The 17,772-nt window shown below is 42.9% G+C and overlaps 1 protein-coding gene across 1 annotated transcript in view; it reads left to right on the top strand.

Annotated features, from left to right (window-relative positions):
- Positions 1-17,364, top strand: part of LOC147434216 (receptor homology region, transmembrane domain- and RING domain-containing protein 2-like) — a 29,384-nt gene extending 12,020 nt beyond the window's left edge. The window contains exons 2-5 of the mRNA XM_086490778.1: positions 13,945-14,172; positions 14,916-15,308; positions 16,803-17,018; positions 17,141-17,364. Coding sequence (XP_086346904.1) covers positions 13,945-14,172; positions 14,916-15,308; positions 16,803-17,018; positions 17,141-17,154 — 851 coding nt within the window. The 3' untranslated portion in view covers positions 17,155-17,364. The remainder of the gene's footprint in view (positions 1-13,944; positions 14,173-14,915; positions 15,309-16,802; positions 17,019-17,140) is intronic.
- Positions 17,365-17,772: the final 408 nt, after the last annotated feature.

The raw sequence follows: 17,772 nt of genomic DNA on the forward strand, positions 1-17,772 counted from the left end.
TCTGGGGTCTCTGTCGGAGATAATCGTATCAGACGTGCCATGTAATCGGAAAATCATCGCGATCATTCTGTGTTCTCGGGAGATCAAAAAATGAAATCCATTTCAATATTTTCCCAGGGGCGGGTGGGTATGGGTAAAGGCTGTAACAATCCCTGTGCTTTATGCCTGTCAAACTTGACCTTCTGGCATACCAAGCAACTGCGCACAAACTCTTCCGCATCCTTCTTGAGTCTCCGCCAAAAGATATATCTCTCTACCCCTTTCATGGTGGTAGCAATGCCGCGGTGACCCGTAAAAGGTGGACAGTGGCAATCAGTCATAACCCTCAACGGCTGTGTAACGCACAACATAGTCTTTTTCATCAAGTAGCCTTCCCGAAGGGAGTATCCAGCTACTGTCTCCCCATCCCGTATCCGTGTGAAAATATCTGCAAAATCTGTATCTGTGGCACACTGATCGACCATATCCTCGAAGCTCCTATGATGTATCGCGGAAATAGCCAGAACCAACGGTTTCCGAGACAAAGCATCTGCCACCACATGCTTCTGTCCCTGCACATGGACAATCTCGAAGTGGAACGGTGACAAGATGTTCACCCACCGCATCTGCTTTTCCGAAAGCTGCTTTTGTGACAAGAAGTAGCGCAAACTCTGATGGTTTGTAAAGACAATGAAATCCGCTCCGAGTAGGTAATGCCGCCACTAAGAAAGAGCATGGATAACCGCCAAAAGCTCTTTCTCATAGATCTGTGCTATCATCTCCGGCCTAGAGAACAAACGGCTCTCGTAAGCTATGACATGGCCTTCTTGCATCAAGACCGCACCCAGACTACGACCACAAGCATCACAATATACTTCAAATGACTTCTGCAAGTCCGGCAAAGTCAAAATAGGTCCCGTAGTCAATTTCTCTTTCAATGTCCGAAAGGCAGTTACCTCTGTGGGTCCCCACGAAAAAGGTACTCCTTTCTGTGTCAAGGTATGCACAGGAGAAGCAACCTCTGCAAACTTTCGTATGAACCGCCTATAGTACGAACAGAGTCCCAAGAAGCTTCTAACTTCATGGACATTCCTCAAATCGGGCCAATCACAGATAGTCTCTATCTTGGCCGGGTCCATTTGCACTCCTGCTGTTGACACAATGTGTCCCAAAAAGTGTATCTCTGGTAGGAAAAATTCACTTTTCTTAGCATTAATCACTAATGTGTGATCTTGTAATGCCTGAAAGACATGAAGCAGATGATCTCTGTGTTCTGCCTCATTCTTGGAGAAAACAATGATGTCGTCAAAGAAAGTGCCAACAAATAGCCTGTACTCTCGAAAAATCCTGTCCATTATCCGGTTAAATGTCGCAGGAGCATTGGTTAAGCCAAAAGGCATCACCAAAAACTCAAATAACCCAAGAGTCGTCCGAAAAGATGTCTTGTCGACATCTCCTGGCGCTATCCTGATCTGATGATATCCACTCTTCAAGTCAATCCTGCTAAAGCACGAGGATCCCTGTAACTTGTCGAGTATATCATCGATCCTAGGAATCATAAATTTGTTCTTGATGGCGATTTCGTTGAGAGTGCTATAATCGATGCACATTCTCCAAGATCCGTCTTTCTTCAAAAACCAACAACACTGGAGAGCAATACGGTGAAGTACTGGGCTGGACAAGACCCTTTTCCAAGAGGTCTTTCACTGGGTTCATAATCTTTTCATTCTGTACTCGGCTCACACTATAAGGTGGCCGATTCGGTGGCGTGCTTCCAGGTATCAGATCAATGGTTTGATCTTCAGGCCCTCTGAAAAGCAATCGGCATGAGTGTGGAGAAAAATCTTGGCGTTCGTTTGATCAGGTCAAAACATATTCAACCTTTATCCATCGTTCAGTTCTCTCCCAAAAGAATAAGTAAGAAACTGAAGTTCATCAAGTATTCTCTAAGCCCTTCATTTATCAAAGTCGCTTTCTCGGCCTGGTAGTCAACCACGGCATAGTTCTTGTGGTACCAAGGGATCTTGAGTAGAACGTCACTCGCGTGCCCTGAACACCCCTGTCATTGCAAACAAAGTTTGCCAATGCTCGGTGTAATGGCAACATCCCATTCGTGTGCCAGTCGAACTACCACCGCCTGTGGCGTCAGTCTGTTGGGCTATTTCCAAATCGAGCCGCCAATTCCACGTGAAAAGAAGTTGGCCTTGGCTCCTTCAAAAGAGCTTCTTGATCCTTCACTTTGCCCCAAAAGCGGCAAAGTTTGTACTTCCATTCATTTAATTCGGTTCAGGTCCCACGCCATGTGGCACCAATTCTGCTTTTCTATCTGCCTTTTCTGCCACATTCCTTAGCTGCTCTCGAACTCTCAGGCCCGTCGTTGTTCTTATCATTCTGTTCTTTCTGTGCCTTTTTAGGGCACTTCGCGGAGATATGTCTATGTTCCCCGCATCCAAAGCTCTTCCCCTCTCTGATGAAGAGAGCTCTCTCCTCAGGAGTAAGCTTGGGTCGTGCATCATTTTTCTCTTGGTTGCTCTTTTTTCTTTCTACTTTCATTCCCAGAAGTCTGTTCGGCTCGTTGTGTCATGGTCTCATCTGTGGGGTAGGTCAGACTGCCAGAGTGAATGGCAAAGCCCCCCTTCGCATGACTCATCAACTCCTGAATAGAAGCTGACTTCTGTTCCAAGCAATGATCTCGGATCTCTGTAGGTAGACCCAAGGTAAACCGTTCAATCTGTTCTCTGAACAAGATCTTCTTGAATGAAGAGGCGGGTAGAAAGAGCTCCATAATCTTTCACAGTATGTATTTACTGTATCGCTCTTGGTCATCTGAAGATGGTTCCAAGTAGCTCGTATATCTCGTTCAAACTCTTGCATCAACCAAGAAGAAATAAAAAGCCTCTTAAATTTCAGCCATGTAACTGGCGCAGTCTTGTTTAAAAGAAGCGTGGACCACCAAGTACGAGCATTCCCCTTAAAGTAAGAGGCAGCTCTCCGAATCTTGGAGTGCTTTGAATAACGTCCTCCCGCGAAAGCAATGTCAAACTGCTGTATAAAAGACAAAGCCTTCGAAGCATCTGAGTATCTTGAAACTTGATCGAGTGGCCACCTTCCTTAAACTCTCGGACTTTCTTGCTTTTATCTTCGAGAAAGTCATACTGGTTGGCTTTGTAAAAATTCTTCTTGTTCGCATAAAACTTTCCGTCATCGGAATCTGAGCTGTCTGTAGACGAGTCCTCGGTAGAACTGTCAGTCTCTGGGCGAGATGTAGCCTTCTTTGCCTTTTTCTTGCCTTTCCGAAGCTTTGTTTCTTGCTTCGCTTTTTTACCTTTTCTGTCTTCTTCGCTCGAATCTAAAGAGCTAGAAGAACTGTAAGAAGAAGAAGAAGAAGAAGAAGAAGAAGAAGAACTGGGTACTCCTTCAAATCGAACACGCTTCTTTTGTTTCTTTGCCTTGTCAAAAGTCGACTGACAACCCAAATAACCCTGGAAAGTTAGTGCTTTTCTTCTGCTTTTTGCCGTACTTTTTGACTTTCTTTTGCGCGTCAAAAAGCTGAGCAATCCGTGCATCAACCACGTTCTCCAGTTCCTTCTCCGTATATTTTCTTGGAGGCAGAAGGTTTCTTGAGAGCGGGTTTCGGGAGTGGTGTTGTGGTTCTCTGCCACTCCATCTGTACCTCTTCCAAAGAGGTCTAGTTCATATATTTTGCCATCTTCGGGTCCTTGGTAAAATTGAGCATCATCTTTGTTGCATCGCCGATCAACTGGCGACGCTCCATCTCTCGCCGCTCCGCCTGAGTAGGCCAAGGCGGGCCATACTCTCTGTCTGAATCTTCATTGTGATCCCAGCCCGCATCTCCAGATGCAGAGGGAGGCGACTGATCATTGCCTGAAGCCATAGGTGCCGTGGAAAAAAATTTTCGGAGATCGAATTTCCCGTAGAAGAGAAATCGGCCGTGCTCTGATACCACTGTAACAGACTTGGACACTCCAAGTCAAGAATCAATCGCGATAGCACCGAATAACCACTTCAAAACAATTCACAGATCACAATAGATTTGCACTGGCTTGGCGGAGTTCCGTGCCTAGAGATATTGGCCCCAAACACTGGCGCCCCTTTCGGTATTTCTTTTTATATTAATCAATCATCAAAGTACAAGAGAGCGGTTAGGGTTTCACTCTCAAACTCTGCGTCCAGATGCTTTGAGAAGTGAGGCCCTCACCACTAATTTAAAGGTTACAAGGGATGCCCAAAAGCAGAGCCCCAAAAACTTGAAAGCAAAAGCAGATTCTCTCTCTCTCTCAATGAGAGTCAGTAAAAAGCAAGTTCTCTTTTTCTTTCTCCCAAATCAAAGCGAAAAGTTGAGATTTGCGTCGCTCAAAATTTCCCATTTATTTTATTTATTTATTTATTTTTAATACTCCGTCTCCGCGATTTTCAAAAATTAGGGTTTTTGGCAGAAATTAGGGTTTATAGGAATTTTAGGGTTTTTGACAAAAATTAGGGTTTCTGCTGTCCGCCACGTCATCACTTTGTGACAATGGAAGTTGAAGCTTTAGAGGGGGGTCCGATAACGATACCTTGGGGACCCATTGGTATGTATCCTTGGTCAGATCACGAGGAGCCTTTGATGTAGCGTTTTCTATCGTAGCCATGAAAGTTGAAGCTTTAGAGGGTTGTGCTACTGGCAAGGATGTTGTGACTTTTTGGATTGGCAATATTTTGTTGTTTTTTGTGTTATGAAGAGGTGAGATTTCAGGTGTTACTCTTTGAGCCGTAAGGCCATGAGTTGGTTTTTGTGTCGTGATACTCCCGATCTCCCAATCGATATTACATTTGACTGCTGTAAGGTGTAGCGGAAGTGAATGTTGAACTTTGCTCAAGATGAGTGCTCCGAACGTGCTCAAGGGTTCCTTTTACTTACGGAAGGAAGAGCCTTCCGTTCTTTTAGTGAGAAATCTCATCTGTGGAAATCTCATTTTTGGACACTATATGTCCTAAAATGACTCCATGTTTAACCCAAAATTAACATTTAAAAGGGTTTAAGGAGATGTGATACAATCTGCACTTTTTAAACACTTTTCGTAAACATGATAGATGTGCTTTCCAAGAAGAATAAACACAAAGGTCATCTAAGAAAGCTTCACAAAACTTGCAAAACTCCCTCAAATATTTTCTAAAAGCAGTGTTTATTAATCTTTGAAAGGTAGCAGGGGCATTGGATAAGCCAAAAGCCATAACACGAAATGCGAACACTCCAAATTCGGTTATAAAATCCGTTTTAGCTTGGTCCTCTAGTGCAATTGTGATTTGATTGTATCCCGAGTACCCATCTAAAAAGCTATAAGCTTCCTTTTCTGCAACTCTTTCAAGCACATGTTCTGAATATGACAGGGGGTAATGGTCCCTCCTAGTGGCGGCATTGACCTTCTTGAGATCCATGTATACTTTGAGTTTCCCATTCTTCTTTGGCACAATCACTAACGGAGAAACCCATTCTGAGTGCTCAACAGGGTATATGAATCCGCATTTCACAAGCTTTTCAATCTCATCTTGAATGATCTTTGCATATTTAGGATTCATTGGGTAGGGTCGTTGCTGAACTGGTTTAGCCATGCTATTCATGGGGATTGTGTTTTGCACCACGGAAGGTGGAACACCTTTCATATCATGATATGTCCAAGCAAATATATCCCTGAATTCCTTGAGAAGTTCTTTAAGTACACACTCCCCAGTCTCTGTCAGATCTTGGGCAATGAAAACAGATTTGGACTCTTCTCCTGGGTCTGCTAACTCTATTTACTTAACTATCGCTGTACCGTCATAAACTCTATTGTTTGCATCGATAGGTTTTCTTTGAGCCTTTGTATACACAACCTTACATTCCTCTGTGGTGTAGGATTTGAAATGTTCAGGTGCAGGGTATAAGTCTGTGGGGTCCTGTTCTGTGGACTGTGATTTCACTTCCGATTCCTTTTGTTGTTGAGCTAACTTTCGATTTTGTCGTCTCCTTACGGTACGGCTCAACTTTGGCTTCTTTGTAGCCTCTAGCTGTGCGATGTCAATGGGTTGTGGACTACACCACATAACGCTTTGAAGGTATTCACCCCGGTTATCTACCAACTTCTGATGAGCATCACATGTCCCTATATAATTAAGCCATTCTGTTGTAGATTTCTTTTCATTTATTTTAACACGCATATTTGCTCGATATCGTCGCCTCTTATATCTCTTACTCTTCTTGTCTAATTTTCGATTACGACCGATCTCTAGTGAAGAGTCACTAGATGAATCCCTACTTGTGTCTTCCGCTCCCTTGGATAGATTGTCATTTAGGGTACCACTGGGCCCTGAATGGTTTGTCCCTACATTTGCACTAAGATTCAACTCAGATTCTTCGTCCTCAGAGTCAATCTCAGTTGATGATTCTGACCCCAAATCGTTTGGGGCTATAGTCTTGTGAGACGCTACTGGTTCCAATGCCAGTCAAACCTTCATCTTGTAGGTCATCAGAAGCTACATGCATTGCTTCTAGCATGTTTAAGGGTACGAGTGGTGGCGTTTCATCCCCCTCAGGTGTTACCCAGGTCGTCACCTTGTTTCCCCAAGTGTCTATGGTTGGTGCTAAGTGGACCCAATCCACATTGTCCGACTCCGTCATCCCAGGTAGTACATCCATATAAGGAGAATCTTCCCCAAGATTAGTGTCCACTTTACATGTGTAACAATACTGCAATGGGGCCGAGTGAACTGTGGTGTCAGATCTATGATCAATTATAAACCTGTTTCCTAGAGGATGTGCTCGACCAGTTACAATATCCACTCGAATGACCTAACCTTGGAACTGCAAGTAGACATGGTTTTTAGACCATTCATGCACCAGTTTTGCTTCCCTCATGAAAAGACGTCCTAAGATCATCTCAGATGCCATAGTGTGCTTGGAGAAATCCATAACAATGAAGGTATTTCTTATTTTATGTCCAAAGACCTTGATCTTGAGATCTTCTAGCATTCCAATAGGTTTCACAATAGACCCATTGGCCATCTTTACTACTGTGGTTTTTGTCCCAAGGTGAGGTCTTCCCATAGTTTCCCAGCAATTTTTAGTTACAATGCTAACCCCAACGCCACTATCAAGGATTCCCTTCACAGCACACGACCAGATTAATCTAGCAAGCTCAAGAGAGCAAGGGTGTGTGACTCACCGCCCTACGCTCGCCTTCGTGGAGGATTCCTCGCCGCGAAGAAGAGGGAGCTACCGCCGTGCTGCGCTCAATCGCCTTGCCGCCGTCGTGCCGTCGCAATGTTCGATCACACACTCTCTCTCTCTCTCTCACGCATATACACACACACACACAAGGAGATGAAGATGGAGCAAGAGCACTCTTCAATTGCACAAATGAGAGAGTGAGTGATTTTTAGGTTTAGATGACTTTTATATGAGCTAGCCCATTCACACTTGGACGCTGATGCTTAGCCAACTAAGCCTTGAATGTTCCAATTAGAGTGCGCCTCTCATCGGCGATCACTCTTACCCTTTTCCTATTGGACCAACGAGCCCGGCCTATGACTACTAGAAGTGGACGCCGGTGGTTAACATGATCGAGCCTGGCCCATGACTACTAGAAGTGGACGCCGGTAGTTAACAATCATGTTCACCACGGGTGTCCACTTCTAGTAGTCATGGGCCAGGCTCGTTGGTCCAATAGGAAAAGGGTAAGAGTGATCGCCGATGAGAGGTGCACTCTAACTCGAACATTCAAGGGTTAGTTGGCTAAGCATGGGCACCCAAGTGTGAATGGAAGAGCTCATATAAAAGTCACCTAAACCTAAAACTCACTCATTCTCTCATTTGTGCAATTGAAGAGTGCTCTTGCTCCATCTGCATCTTCTTCTTCATCTCCTTGTGTGTGTGTGTATGAGAGAGAGAGAGAGAGAGAGAGAGAGAGAGAGAGAGAGAGAGAGAGAGAGAGAGAGAGAGAGAGAGAGAGCATTGCGACGACACGGTGGCGGCGAGGCGATTGAGCACGGCATGGCGGTAGCTCCCTCTTCTTCGCGGCGAGGAATCCTCCACGAAGGCGAGCGTAGGGTGGTGAGTGACACACCCTTGCTCTCTTGAGTGCAAATGTAGGAAAGGTAGAGAAAGAAGGTGTGTGGCTGTTGAGAAGGATTTGTGAACTTTGTTTTTGCTGTAGTGTACTGTTTTCTGTTAATAAGGTGTTAGATTTTTTTGCTCCAATGTAGTGTTTTCTGTTGATAAGGTGTTAGATTTAAAGTATTAGATCTATAATGTTAGATCTTAGATCTATAATGTTAGATCTGTAAGGTGCAATAAGTAGATCTGTTCGTTAATTAGTTGTTGTAGTACTGTGTTAAACAGTGTGTAACAGTAGCTCCGTTAGTTGCAAGTAGATAGGTTAGGTGTGTGCGTGCGCGTGTGTGGCGCGATCGCGGCGACCTTATCCTCCAAAAATAAAAAATAGAAATAAATAAAAATTTAATTTTTTTAATAAGAAATTTATTTAAAAAGAAGGACCGGGATCGAGAACATTCCTTAAGCCCAAGCCAAAGTCCAAGCCTAGGCTCAGGCCTCAGTCACCCTTTGGACTTACTTATTTTAGCCTCACGTCTACGTAAAAATTGACCATTTTGAGGACCATTGAAGCTTTGGGTAACAGAACGCAGTGCAAAAAATGTGCGTATCTGTCGCACGTGTCAAAGCAAGGGACTTGCCGTACACTGTGTGCGAGCCACAAATGGTTGCAAGCACACAACTAGATTAATCTAGCAAGCTCAAGAGAGCAAGGGTGTGTCATTCACCGCCTTATGCTCGCCTTCGTGGAGGATTCCTCTCCGCGAAGAAGAGGGAGCTACCGTCGTGCCGCGCTCAACCGCCTCGCCGTCGTCGTGCTATCGCAATGCTCAATCACACACACTCTCTCTCTCTCTCTCACACACACACACACACACACACACAAGGAGATGATGAAGAAGATGGAGATGGAGAAAGAGCACTCTTCAATTGCACAAATGAGAGAATGAGTGTTTAGGTGACTTTTATATGAGCTCGCCCATTCACACTTGGGCGCCCATGCTTAGCCAACTAACCCTTGAATGTTACAGTTAGAGTGCGCCTCTCATCGGCGATCACTCTTACCCTTTTTTTATTGGACCGACAAGCCCGGCCCACGACTACTAGAAGTGGACGCTGGTGGTTAACATGCCCCCTTCCTGATGTAAATTCCGGGTACGCGTGAGAAAGAAAAAGGGAAAGGAGATGCTTTTTCCAAAGCTCAGTATGCGATACTACGGATCTTTCCAGATCTCTGAAAAGATAAGTGATATCTCCTTCTGACTGAAGCTGCCCGAAACTTGGAGGATTCACAATGCTTTTCATGTGAGTCTCTTGAAGCCTTTTAAAGGTGATGTGTCCGAAGATGGGGAGCCTGATGGGCAACCTGAACTGGAAGAAAACGAGGAGATCCTTGTTCCAGAACAGATATTGGCACATAAGTACAGAAAGATTAAGGGTAAAGTGAGAAGGCGGTTCTTGGTTAAATTCAAGAACTATCCTGCATTGATGATGGAGGAGGAGGACCTAGCAGATACTTCGCAGATTGTGAAACTTTACCTTGAAGCTTTTGGTTTAGCATAGTCTATTCCAAATGGAATCTCGAATTCAGCTTGGCCAGATATGTGGTGCAATGGGTTTGCACAAGAGGAGAGTTACTCCGCTCCTTTGTCAACAGATGCCTCGATTTTTGAATACTAGTCACTAATGTCTCTTTGAGCTTTAGGGATACTGAGAGTTGACAGTATTCTGCTGTATGACTTTATGAAATGAAATTCCGGATAATATGATATTGATTTGTTCTTGACTTAATTAAGTGCAAGAACTGATAAACGAAATGACTGCAATATTTTGGTCTGAATGATCTCGATAGACATGGTTGCAATAGGGATTAGTCAATCGGACATCTATGAGGTCCTCAGTGGATCTAGATGCGATTGCTAATTGCATTGTCGATAAATCATGGTCTGAGATTCGAATGAATGTTGAATGTGATTTGTCATGTGATGTCCTGTGATGTCGTGTGATGTGACTGTCGATTGGTACACGTGCTAGATGTGTGTTCCTAGTGCGTCGGTACTAACAGTCAGTGTCTGTTGAGACAGTTTGTGGCTTCTGTCCGTTTTGCAGGCGTAATCGAGGGCGATTACAATGTTTTCAAGAGGGGGTATGTCACAAATTGGCGACGTGGCTACCCAGTGGCTACCTTGTACACATACATGGCTGCCCAACACACTCACATACACCCTCCCTTGGCCACAAATGCTGACGTGGCAGATCCACTGGAGCGATGACGTGGCTGCACCGTATGACCAGGTCCACAAATTGCGGCGCAGATCACGGAGATCCGTATAGTGACGTGGCAGCTCCGCTGGAGTGATGATGTGGTTGCACCGTACGGACAGGTCCGTAAATTGCGGCGCAGATCACGGAGATCCGTACAGTGACGTGGCAGCTTTTGCGTGGCAGATTTTGGAGCTCTTTTTTGGCTATGCAAAATTGGCTTGCTTTATTTACGCAAGAGAATCAGAGAGAGAGAGAAAGAGTTCTTTTGCTTTATTTTTAAAAGCTTTTGATTTTGAAGCTTTTGGGCTCTGCTTATGGCATCCCTTGTAAACCTTTAAATAAGTGGGCAGGCCTCCCACTTCTGAGAGCATCTGGACGCAGAGTCTGAGAGTGAGAGCCTCCGACTCACTTGTACTTTTGCAACAAATTAATACAAAAAGAAATACCGAAAGGGAAGCCGGTCTTTGGGGCCAATATCTCTAGGCACGGAACTCCGCCGGGCCAGTGTCGAATCAATTGTAAAATGTGGACTGTTTTGAAGTGAATTCTTGTGGTGTCGCGGTAGAATCTCGACTTGGAGTGTCCAAGTCTGTTACACTAGTGGGGAAGGTGGCAGTTTTTCTTACAATGCAAGAGGTAGAAATCAAAAGCGTGATGCGGGCAGCAAGACTCAAAATAGAAGTAAGAGCAAGACAAAGGATAAGGATGTCACTTGTTATCAATGTGGCAGAAAGGGTTACAAGAAACCCGATTGCAAGTGTTTTAAGGAAGAGCAGGAAAGGAAGAGGAAAACGCAAGAAAAGAAGAAGAAAGATGAGAAGAAAGGGGAAAAATCAGTAGGTGATTCCTCCAGGGATGCTGAGAATGCAAATGTATCCTCTAGTGTGGTCATTGAGGAGTTGTCAGACGTCGAGGAAATTTTGGTTGCGGCTTCATGCCTTTCAGATTTGGTGATAGCTAATGTAGAAGACATGCTTATCTCGAAGAAAGATGTCATTGATGCATTGCTTAGTGCTAATGATGACCTATCCCAGTCTTGGATAGTGGATTCTGGTGCTTCATTCCATGTGACTCCATCTTTGGAGTGTTTTGCTACATATGCTGCATGCAATTATGGCAAGGTGTACCTTGGTGATAATTTTTCTTGCAATATTGAGGGAATGGGTACTAGGTGTTTAGCTCTTAACAATGGTCAAGAGCTTGTGTTGAATGATGTCAGGTTTGTACCAGGCATTAAGAAAAGTTTACTATCTGTTGGCTAGTTAGATGCACATGGTTATACGACCATTTTTGCTGGGGGTTCATGGAAGTTGCTTAAGGGCTCTATGCTTGCTACAAAAGGGTCTAAAAGAGGTACTTTGTACTATCTACGATGCAAAGCTTTGCCTGGCAAGTTTGTTGCTGTTGCTGAAGTTGCTTCACACAAGGAATTGTGGCATAAGAGACTTGGCCATACGAGCCAAAAGGGTATTGATGTGCTTTCCTCTCTAAAGAGGGTTGATGCAAAAGGCAAAAACTTGGCATGCCAACTCATACACCCGTGTTGGGTTGTGATAGCCAGAGTGCTGTCTACTTAGCTAAAAATGCCATGTTTCAAGCGCGTACCAACACATAGATGTGCGGTACCACTTCATACGTCAGGTATTGGAGGATGGTCTAGTCACCCTGACTAAGATCCATACAAAGGATAACCTTGCAGATGTTCTCACCAAGAGTCTTTCTAGGGCTCAACATGAGCATTGCATATAGCTGGTGGGAGTTGGTTAACTTAAAGGCGTCATTTATGCCTTTAAGTGGGAGGTTGTTGGGTTAAAAGCCCTAAATGACCCCAGTGTTGTACTTTAATGTACATTTTATACTTTGTCCAGGTTCAATGTCGAGTTCACATTGAACCTGGACCAATTTTTAAAGTCACTTATAATAAAAGTGGAAAAACCCACAAACTCACTAATGTGAGGTTTCCTCAAATCGTACCAGCTCTCTCTCTCTCTCTCTCTCTCTCTCTCTCTCTCTCCTGCTTCGATCCCTAGCGTTTTCTCTCTGCTGCGCCGTGCCTCCTGCTTCTTGCCCCAATCCTGCACTACATCGCGACACGCACCTACCGGTACCCTCTGCTTTACACTTTCATCCTCTAGCCTCTCCCCTTAGGTAACTCTTTGAATTTGGTAGTGTAAGAAGCTAAGCAGGTGGGGACTTTCAATGACGGGGAATTGATAAAATGTTATGGTCAAAAGAGTTAAGAATCCTATACATAACCTCATTGTTTGCAAGGTTTGAAGGGTGTTGTTATTTTCTCATACAAATTTGAGTTCAGTCCTTGGTTTATCTCTTTATCTAACTCATTATTTAGTGCCCTTTGTTTTCTTGTTTATTATCTTGTTTTTGTGTCTTGACTTTGATTATTGTGTGAGTGTTTTAGCCTCTCTCAATGTGTTGAAAGTCTTTACTTTTTGGACCTTACAAAGATATGTGTTGATTTTGTTTGCACTCTCTTATTTGCTCTTCCCTTGTCGTTTATTTCTATTTAGTAAAGGATGGAACCTTACAGAGGTATATATATGTTAATTTTGTTTTATTTTCCCCTTCCTTCTTGGTTATTTGTGGCTGATATAAAGCTGTTACCAGAAAATATTCAATCTGTCATGTTGTTCTTCTATGGCTGGTAGAAAGATGGTACCGTCAACTATTCAATTTGTTGTTCTGTTCTTTTGTGTTTTCAGCATACAATTTTCACAATCTAATTACATTTACCTCTTCTGCATTGGGCTTTGAGCGGGCCTGTGCATGGCTTTGAAATTCTTGTGGTTGTCGAAAGCACTGTCCTGTTCAAGTTTCAAAGTCTTCTCTCGCATGTATTTACTGAGTGGACGCTGTTTGACATAAATTGCTTGAGTTTTGGACAGTGTCCTTGGTTCTAGAATTCTTTAGAATTCTATACAAACCTGCACCTACTCTTGGGCGTTGATGATGTGAGTAGGGATGTCATAGCTGTTGTCGAGGCTATGCATGATAAAGGTGATCTTATTCTTCCTGTTTGGACAAGAAGCGAAGTTAAGGTTGCATGTTGTCATGTTTTCAACTTTGAAGTATTTGTTTTGCTTCTTTGTGATAGGTACGAAGTAGTATTCAATTCTAGTCTTTAGCTTATGTTAGGATTTACGATTTTGTTCTTTTAGAAGTTGTCGTGTGGAGTTTGAATTCTAGGATGAAGTCTTTGTGATATCTTATTCTTGTTTGTTTATAGTTGAGTTCTTGTTTCAAGTTTTACTCAGGTAAGCTTATTTAACTTATTTTGCTTTTGCCTTTTCTAAAATAACTTTAAGCGAATAATGGCTTGTTTTTATCCAGTTTTGTTCAGTAACAAATTAAGTGATTTAGTTTTTCCTTTATCTGTTTTCTTGTGTCCTTGTTTTTGTATTTTTGCCTCTCCTATAATTCGTAAGTTCAGACTTTTCTTATCTTATGAAGGTTTTGCTGCCTGTGAATTGAGACACAGCTGATTCTATTTTGATGTTTTTTACGCACCTATTATGAGTCTTGCAGAAGGTCTGAGCTAATCTGCTCATGGCAACCAAACTGTTTCTTTTCATACTGAGTTTCTATGTTGGCAGCTCGCAGAATATCTGGAACTGGAATTGTGGGAGTATTGTCTTCAGCAAGCCCTTCTAATGCTTGTATGCCTCTTGAAGCGGTTGCTGCGAAACTATCCAGTTATCCTGTGTTTGTTCTCATAGAACGTGGCGATTGTAATTTTGTCTCTAAAGTACAATATGCCCAGGATGCTGGCTATGCAGCTGCCATTGTATATGACAATGAAGATAGCCATGATTTGGTGACAAGTAAGTTCTCTGAGCATTCTTCAGTCTTTTTTCCTTTGCATTCACGCGTGCTTTTTCCTACGCATTCTTGCCTTATCTTTTTAGGGTCTATGTGAAGGAACCTGATTGTTGTGTTTGAGTTTATAGGTTCAAGAACATAGATGTTATTCCATAGATGTAGGATCATTGCTACTTGATTTTGCGTTGTTTGCTAACACTGTGTCGTCTGTGAATGGATTGCCCAGCCATTTTTCTGGTGATAGTTTCAATCTAATAATTTGTCAACTTATTTACATCTATCACTTCCTACTTTAAATGGCTCAATTAGTTATCGAAAGCTATGGCGTTTCATGAAGTTGGTGTAATCTGTTTGTGGACTTCATGTTATTATCCTGTTGTGATAACCTACTCAGGTATGTAGATTTGTAGTAGCAGATTTTTGCTTTTGGAATTATAAGGCATGGCAATTGGGCTGGGAATGATCATTTAAGGACATTTGGCAATACTGAGTTATTAGTGAGCTTGGCAAAGATTGGATAGTCAGTAATCGAAATAGAAATCTGGATTTTATTACCAGAATCTATCCAAACATCAAAGATGGTCTTTAGTGAATTTGATTTTAACAAGGGAATGCTTGTTGCCTTCAGGCTGTTCCAGCTGAATGAATGCAGTGATTTCTCATCCTTATGTTGGCATTGTATTTGCTTCATGTTGCTGCCTTTGTTCCGGTGGTTAATGGTGTTTTTTTTTCTGACTTTTACCAGTGTCTGGAAATGGATTTGGCATTGAGATACCCGCAGTTTTTGTATCAAAGGAGGCTGGCTATGTCTTGTCACAGTTTGTGAATGACAAAGATGTCAGGCTCTACATGCTTCCTGCCCTTGAGACTAGTGCTTGGTCAGTGTTGGCTGTCTCATCGATCTCTCTGCTTACATTTTCTGCTGTTCTATCTACCTTCTTGTTCGTGCGAAGGCAACGGCTTAGACGGGCGAGTTTGCGCCTGCTGCAAGAGCCTCCTAGATTAAGTCCCGATGAGATAAAAGCTCTACCAATAATAGCTTTCGATCAAAAGGATGCCATAACTTCTGAGACTTGTGCGATTTGCCTGGAAGAGTATGTCACTGGAGACAAACTTCGGATTCTGCCATGTAAACACGGTAAGCCAAGTTTTCCCCTTCTCAGAAGGATGTTTATGCATTCCATAGACTTGTCAGCATTGACTTGCCCGATAAAAGGATATTGCTGAATCAAGTTTATGGAAGTTGTTCTATCATTGTTTTACACGAGACTCATGACAGAAAATGGGTGTACTGCTTCAACCGAGCAAGATGTTAGTTTTACTTAAAACTTGGAAAGGGCAAGACTGGGGAATATTCAGTAGTTTAGGATGTACTTGCAATCTACGGGCTTTATGGGATGCGTGACTTTTCAATGCTGAAACTTCTTATCCTTGAAACATGTTTCACTAAGAAACAGTGCTAGCACAATGATTTTGGAAAGCCTTGAAACCTTGAGAAAGTTAGAGTGGATGGTTACTTGCCTTAGGCATAACAACATTTATTTGACTTGACCAAAGCAAAACATTTCATTGCTTCAAGTGTTTCACCCTCTGAACTTGTTGAAACGTGTTTCATTGTTACGGTGCGGAAGATTGCACTCTGGGCTGGTTAGAAATTAGCTGGAATTGTTGGAATTTTGACTTCACCATGTGTGTGTGTGTGTGTGTGTGTGTGTGTGTGTAGGTTATGCTCTGTCTTGTGAAAAGTATTCGTCACTTTCCTATGAAAACTTGCTGGCCAAAGGAAATTGTGAAAAGAAACATGATTTAATACCTGGCATGCTCTAGCTCCTGCATGTTGTGGTGAGCAACCAACCCACAGCCTAGGGCCACAATACTAAAGCAAAATTAACAAATTAGCTTGGAAGCCATCTGGAAGGTGAGATGCAAAAAATGCCGCTCTTGGCGCAGGAGCCGTTGCAAAAGCTGGTGGTTGAAAGGGCTGATGCAGAGGCAGCTATTTGTGCTCTGATATTATGCTATATAGTGCACAACAGGATGAAAGAGATACAATGGAGCAATAGCGGAAAGTCAAAGAAAGAGACCTGTAGGCTATATGATAGCTTGCATCAATTACGTCATCACATTAAGAGGCTGCTAAATTCTTCTGCTGTTCAGTGTAATTTAGGTGGAGCTTTGGCATCTGCGTTAGGGAGTCGCGTCGAGGTTCCGTTGTGAGAGTTGATTGTGTTCTTACCATGGTCAAGGGAGCACACTGTTAAGAGGCCATACTTATCACATTCATGAGGAGAGAGAGCTTAGGTGTATAGTGTGTGTGTGTGTGTGTGTGTGTGTGTGTGTGTGTGTGTGTGTGTGTGTGTCCAGTCACTTCACAAGCTCTGTCATCTTCTAATTAGTAAGTTCAGACTTCTCTGACCTTATTGGGGGGTGGGGGGGGGTGATTTTATTAAAATATGTCTTTGTAGAGGCCTTTGTATGTTTTACAGAACTAATGTGTATGGGGTTTTCAGGATGGGCTGTATTGTCAAGGGTCATCAGAGATTATTTGAAGTCAGAACCACACTTCTCTATTTACAAAACATACTCCTAGTTCTCTCTTAAATCCGAGTTTAAATGCAAGGCTTTTTGGCAGGTTTCCATGTGCCATGCATTGATAACTGGCTAAATCGCAAGCCTTTTTGTCCAATATGCAAGCGGGATGTACATAACAATGGTAGCGAAACAAATTCATGTGAACGGACTCCCTTGTTAAGCTCCATCTCGTGGCAATTGGGTTCTAACCTACCAATTCTAGTCTCATCAAGTGCAAGTGCACACATGATTTCTGCAACAACAGAGTCAGCATCTGGTAAGTCTTTCCTCTTTCAAACTGAATGAAGAACAAACACTGCACACGGGAGGGAGGACGTCTGTATTCTGTGAAGAGTTCACACTTTTTGTATTAACAGTACAGACTTTGCCTATTTGCAGGTGACATTTGCTGAACTCGGGCAATCTAGGGTTCAATTCTGTTTCTTTTGTGGATGGCTACAAACTCAATAAGCTGTCCTGAAAAGATATATTGTGCATATTTGTGCAGAAGTTCTGTGCTAGAACATAATACGGGAAAAATCTGAATTATTTGTATTGAGTAATTGTATCATTTTCCAACTGGATTTGATTGCTGTAATCTATCAAGTACTCATCACACAGTTTGCTTGGTGTATGTGCTTCGATTAGGGTGAGCTTGTGTAGCTTTTGGCCAAGAAATTGGTTGGTATTGACCTGTTATAGTAGTCACATGACCAGATAGGAAGCCTTGTGCTGGAGGAAAAACAGGGCTGTATTTATGATACTAAAGGGGCAACTATATTTAAAAGATGGCGAAATGTAGTTGGCGGTACAAGACTAGGATAATGGCCAAGCGAGTAGCACTTGGTAAAAGCTATGCATTGGAAACGTCTGGATACATCTGAGAGAGTGGCCAAAGACTGCGTCAAAGAGCTCAAGGAAGCAAGTCTGAAAGAGACAGATGATGTATGGAAAGGAGCCATGGAATGGCAAAAAACTGAGAACTTGAAGTATAAACCTCTCCCAAAGAGAGTACAAAGTGCCCCGGCAAC

Source organism: Adiantum capillus-veneris, chromosome 19 (assembly GCF_014529385.1).
Source record: "Adiantum capillus-veneris isolate H3 chromosome 19, ASM1452938v2, whole genome shotgun sequence".
Taxonomy (NCBI): domain Eukaryota; kingdom Viridiplantae; phylum Streptophyta; class Polypodiopsida; order Polypodiales; family Pteridaceae; genus Adiantum; species Adiantum capillus-veneris.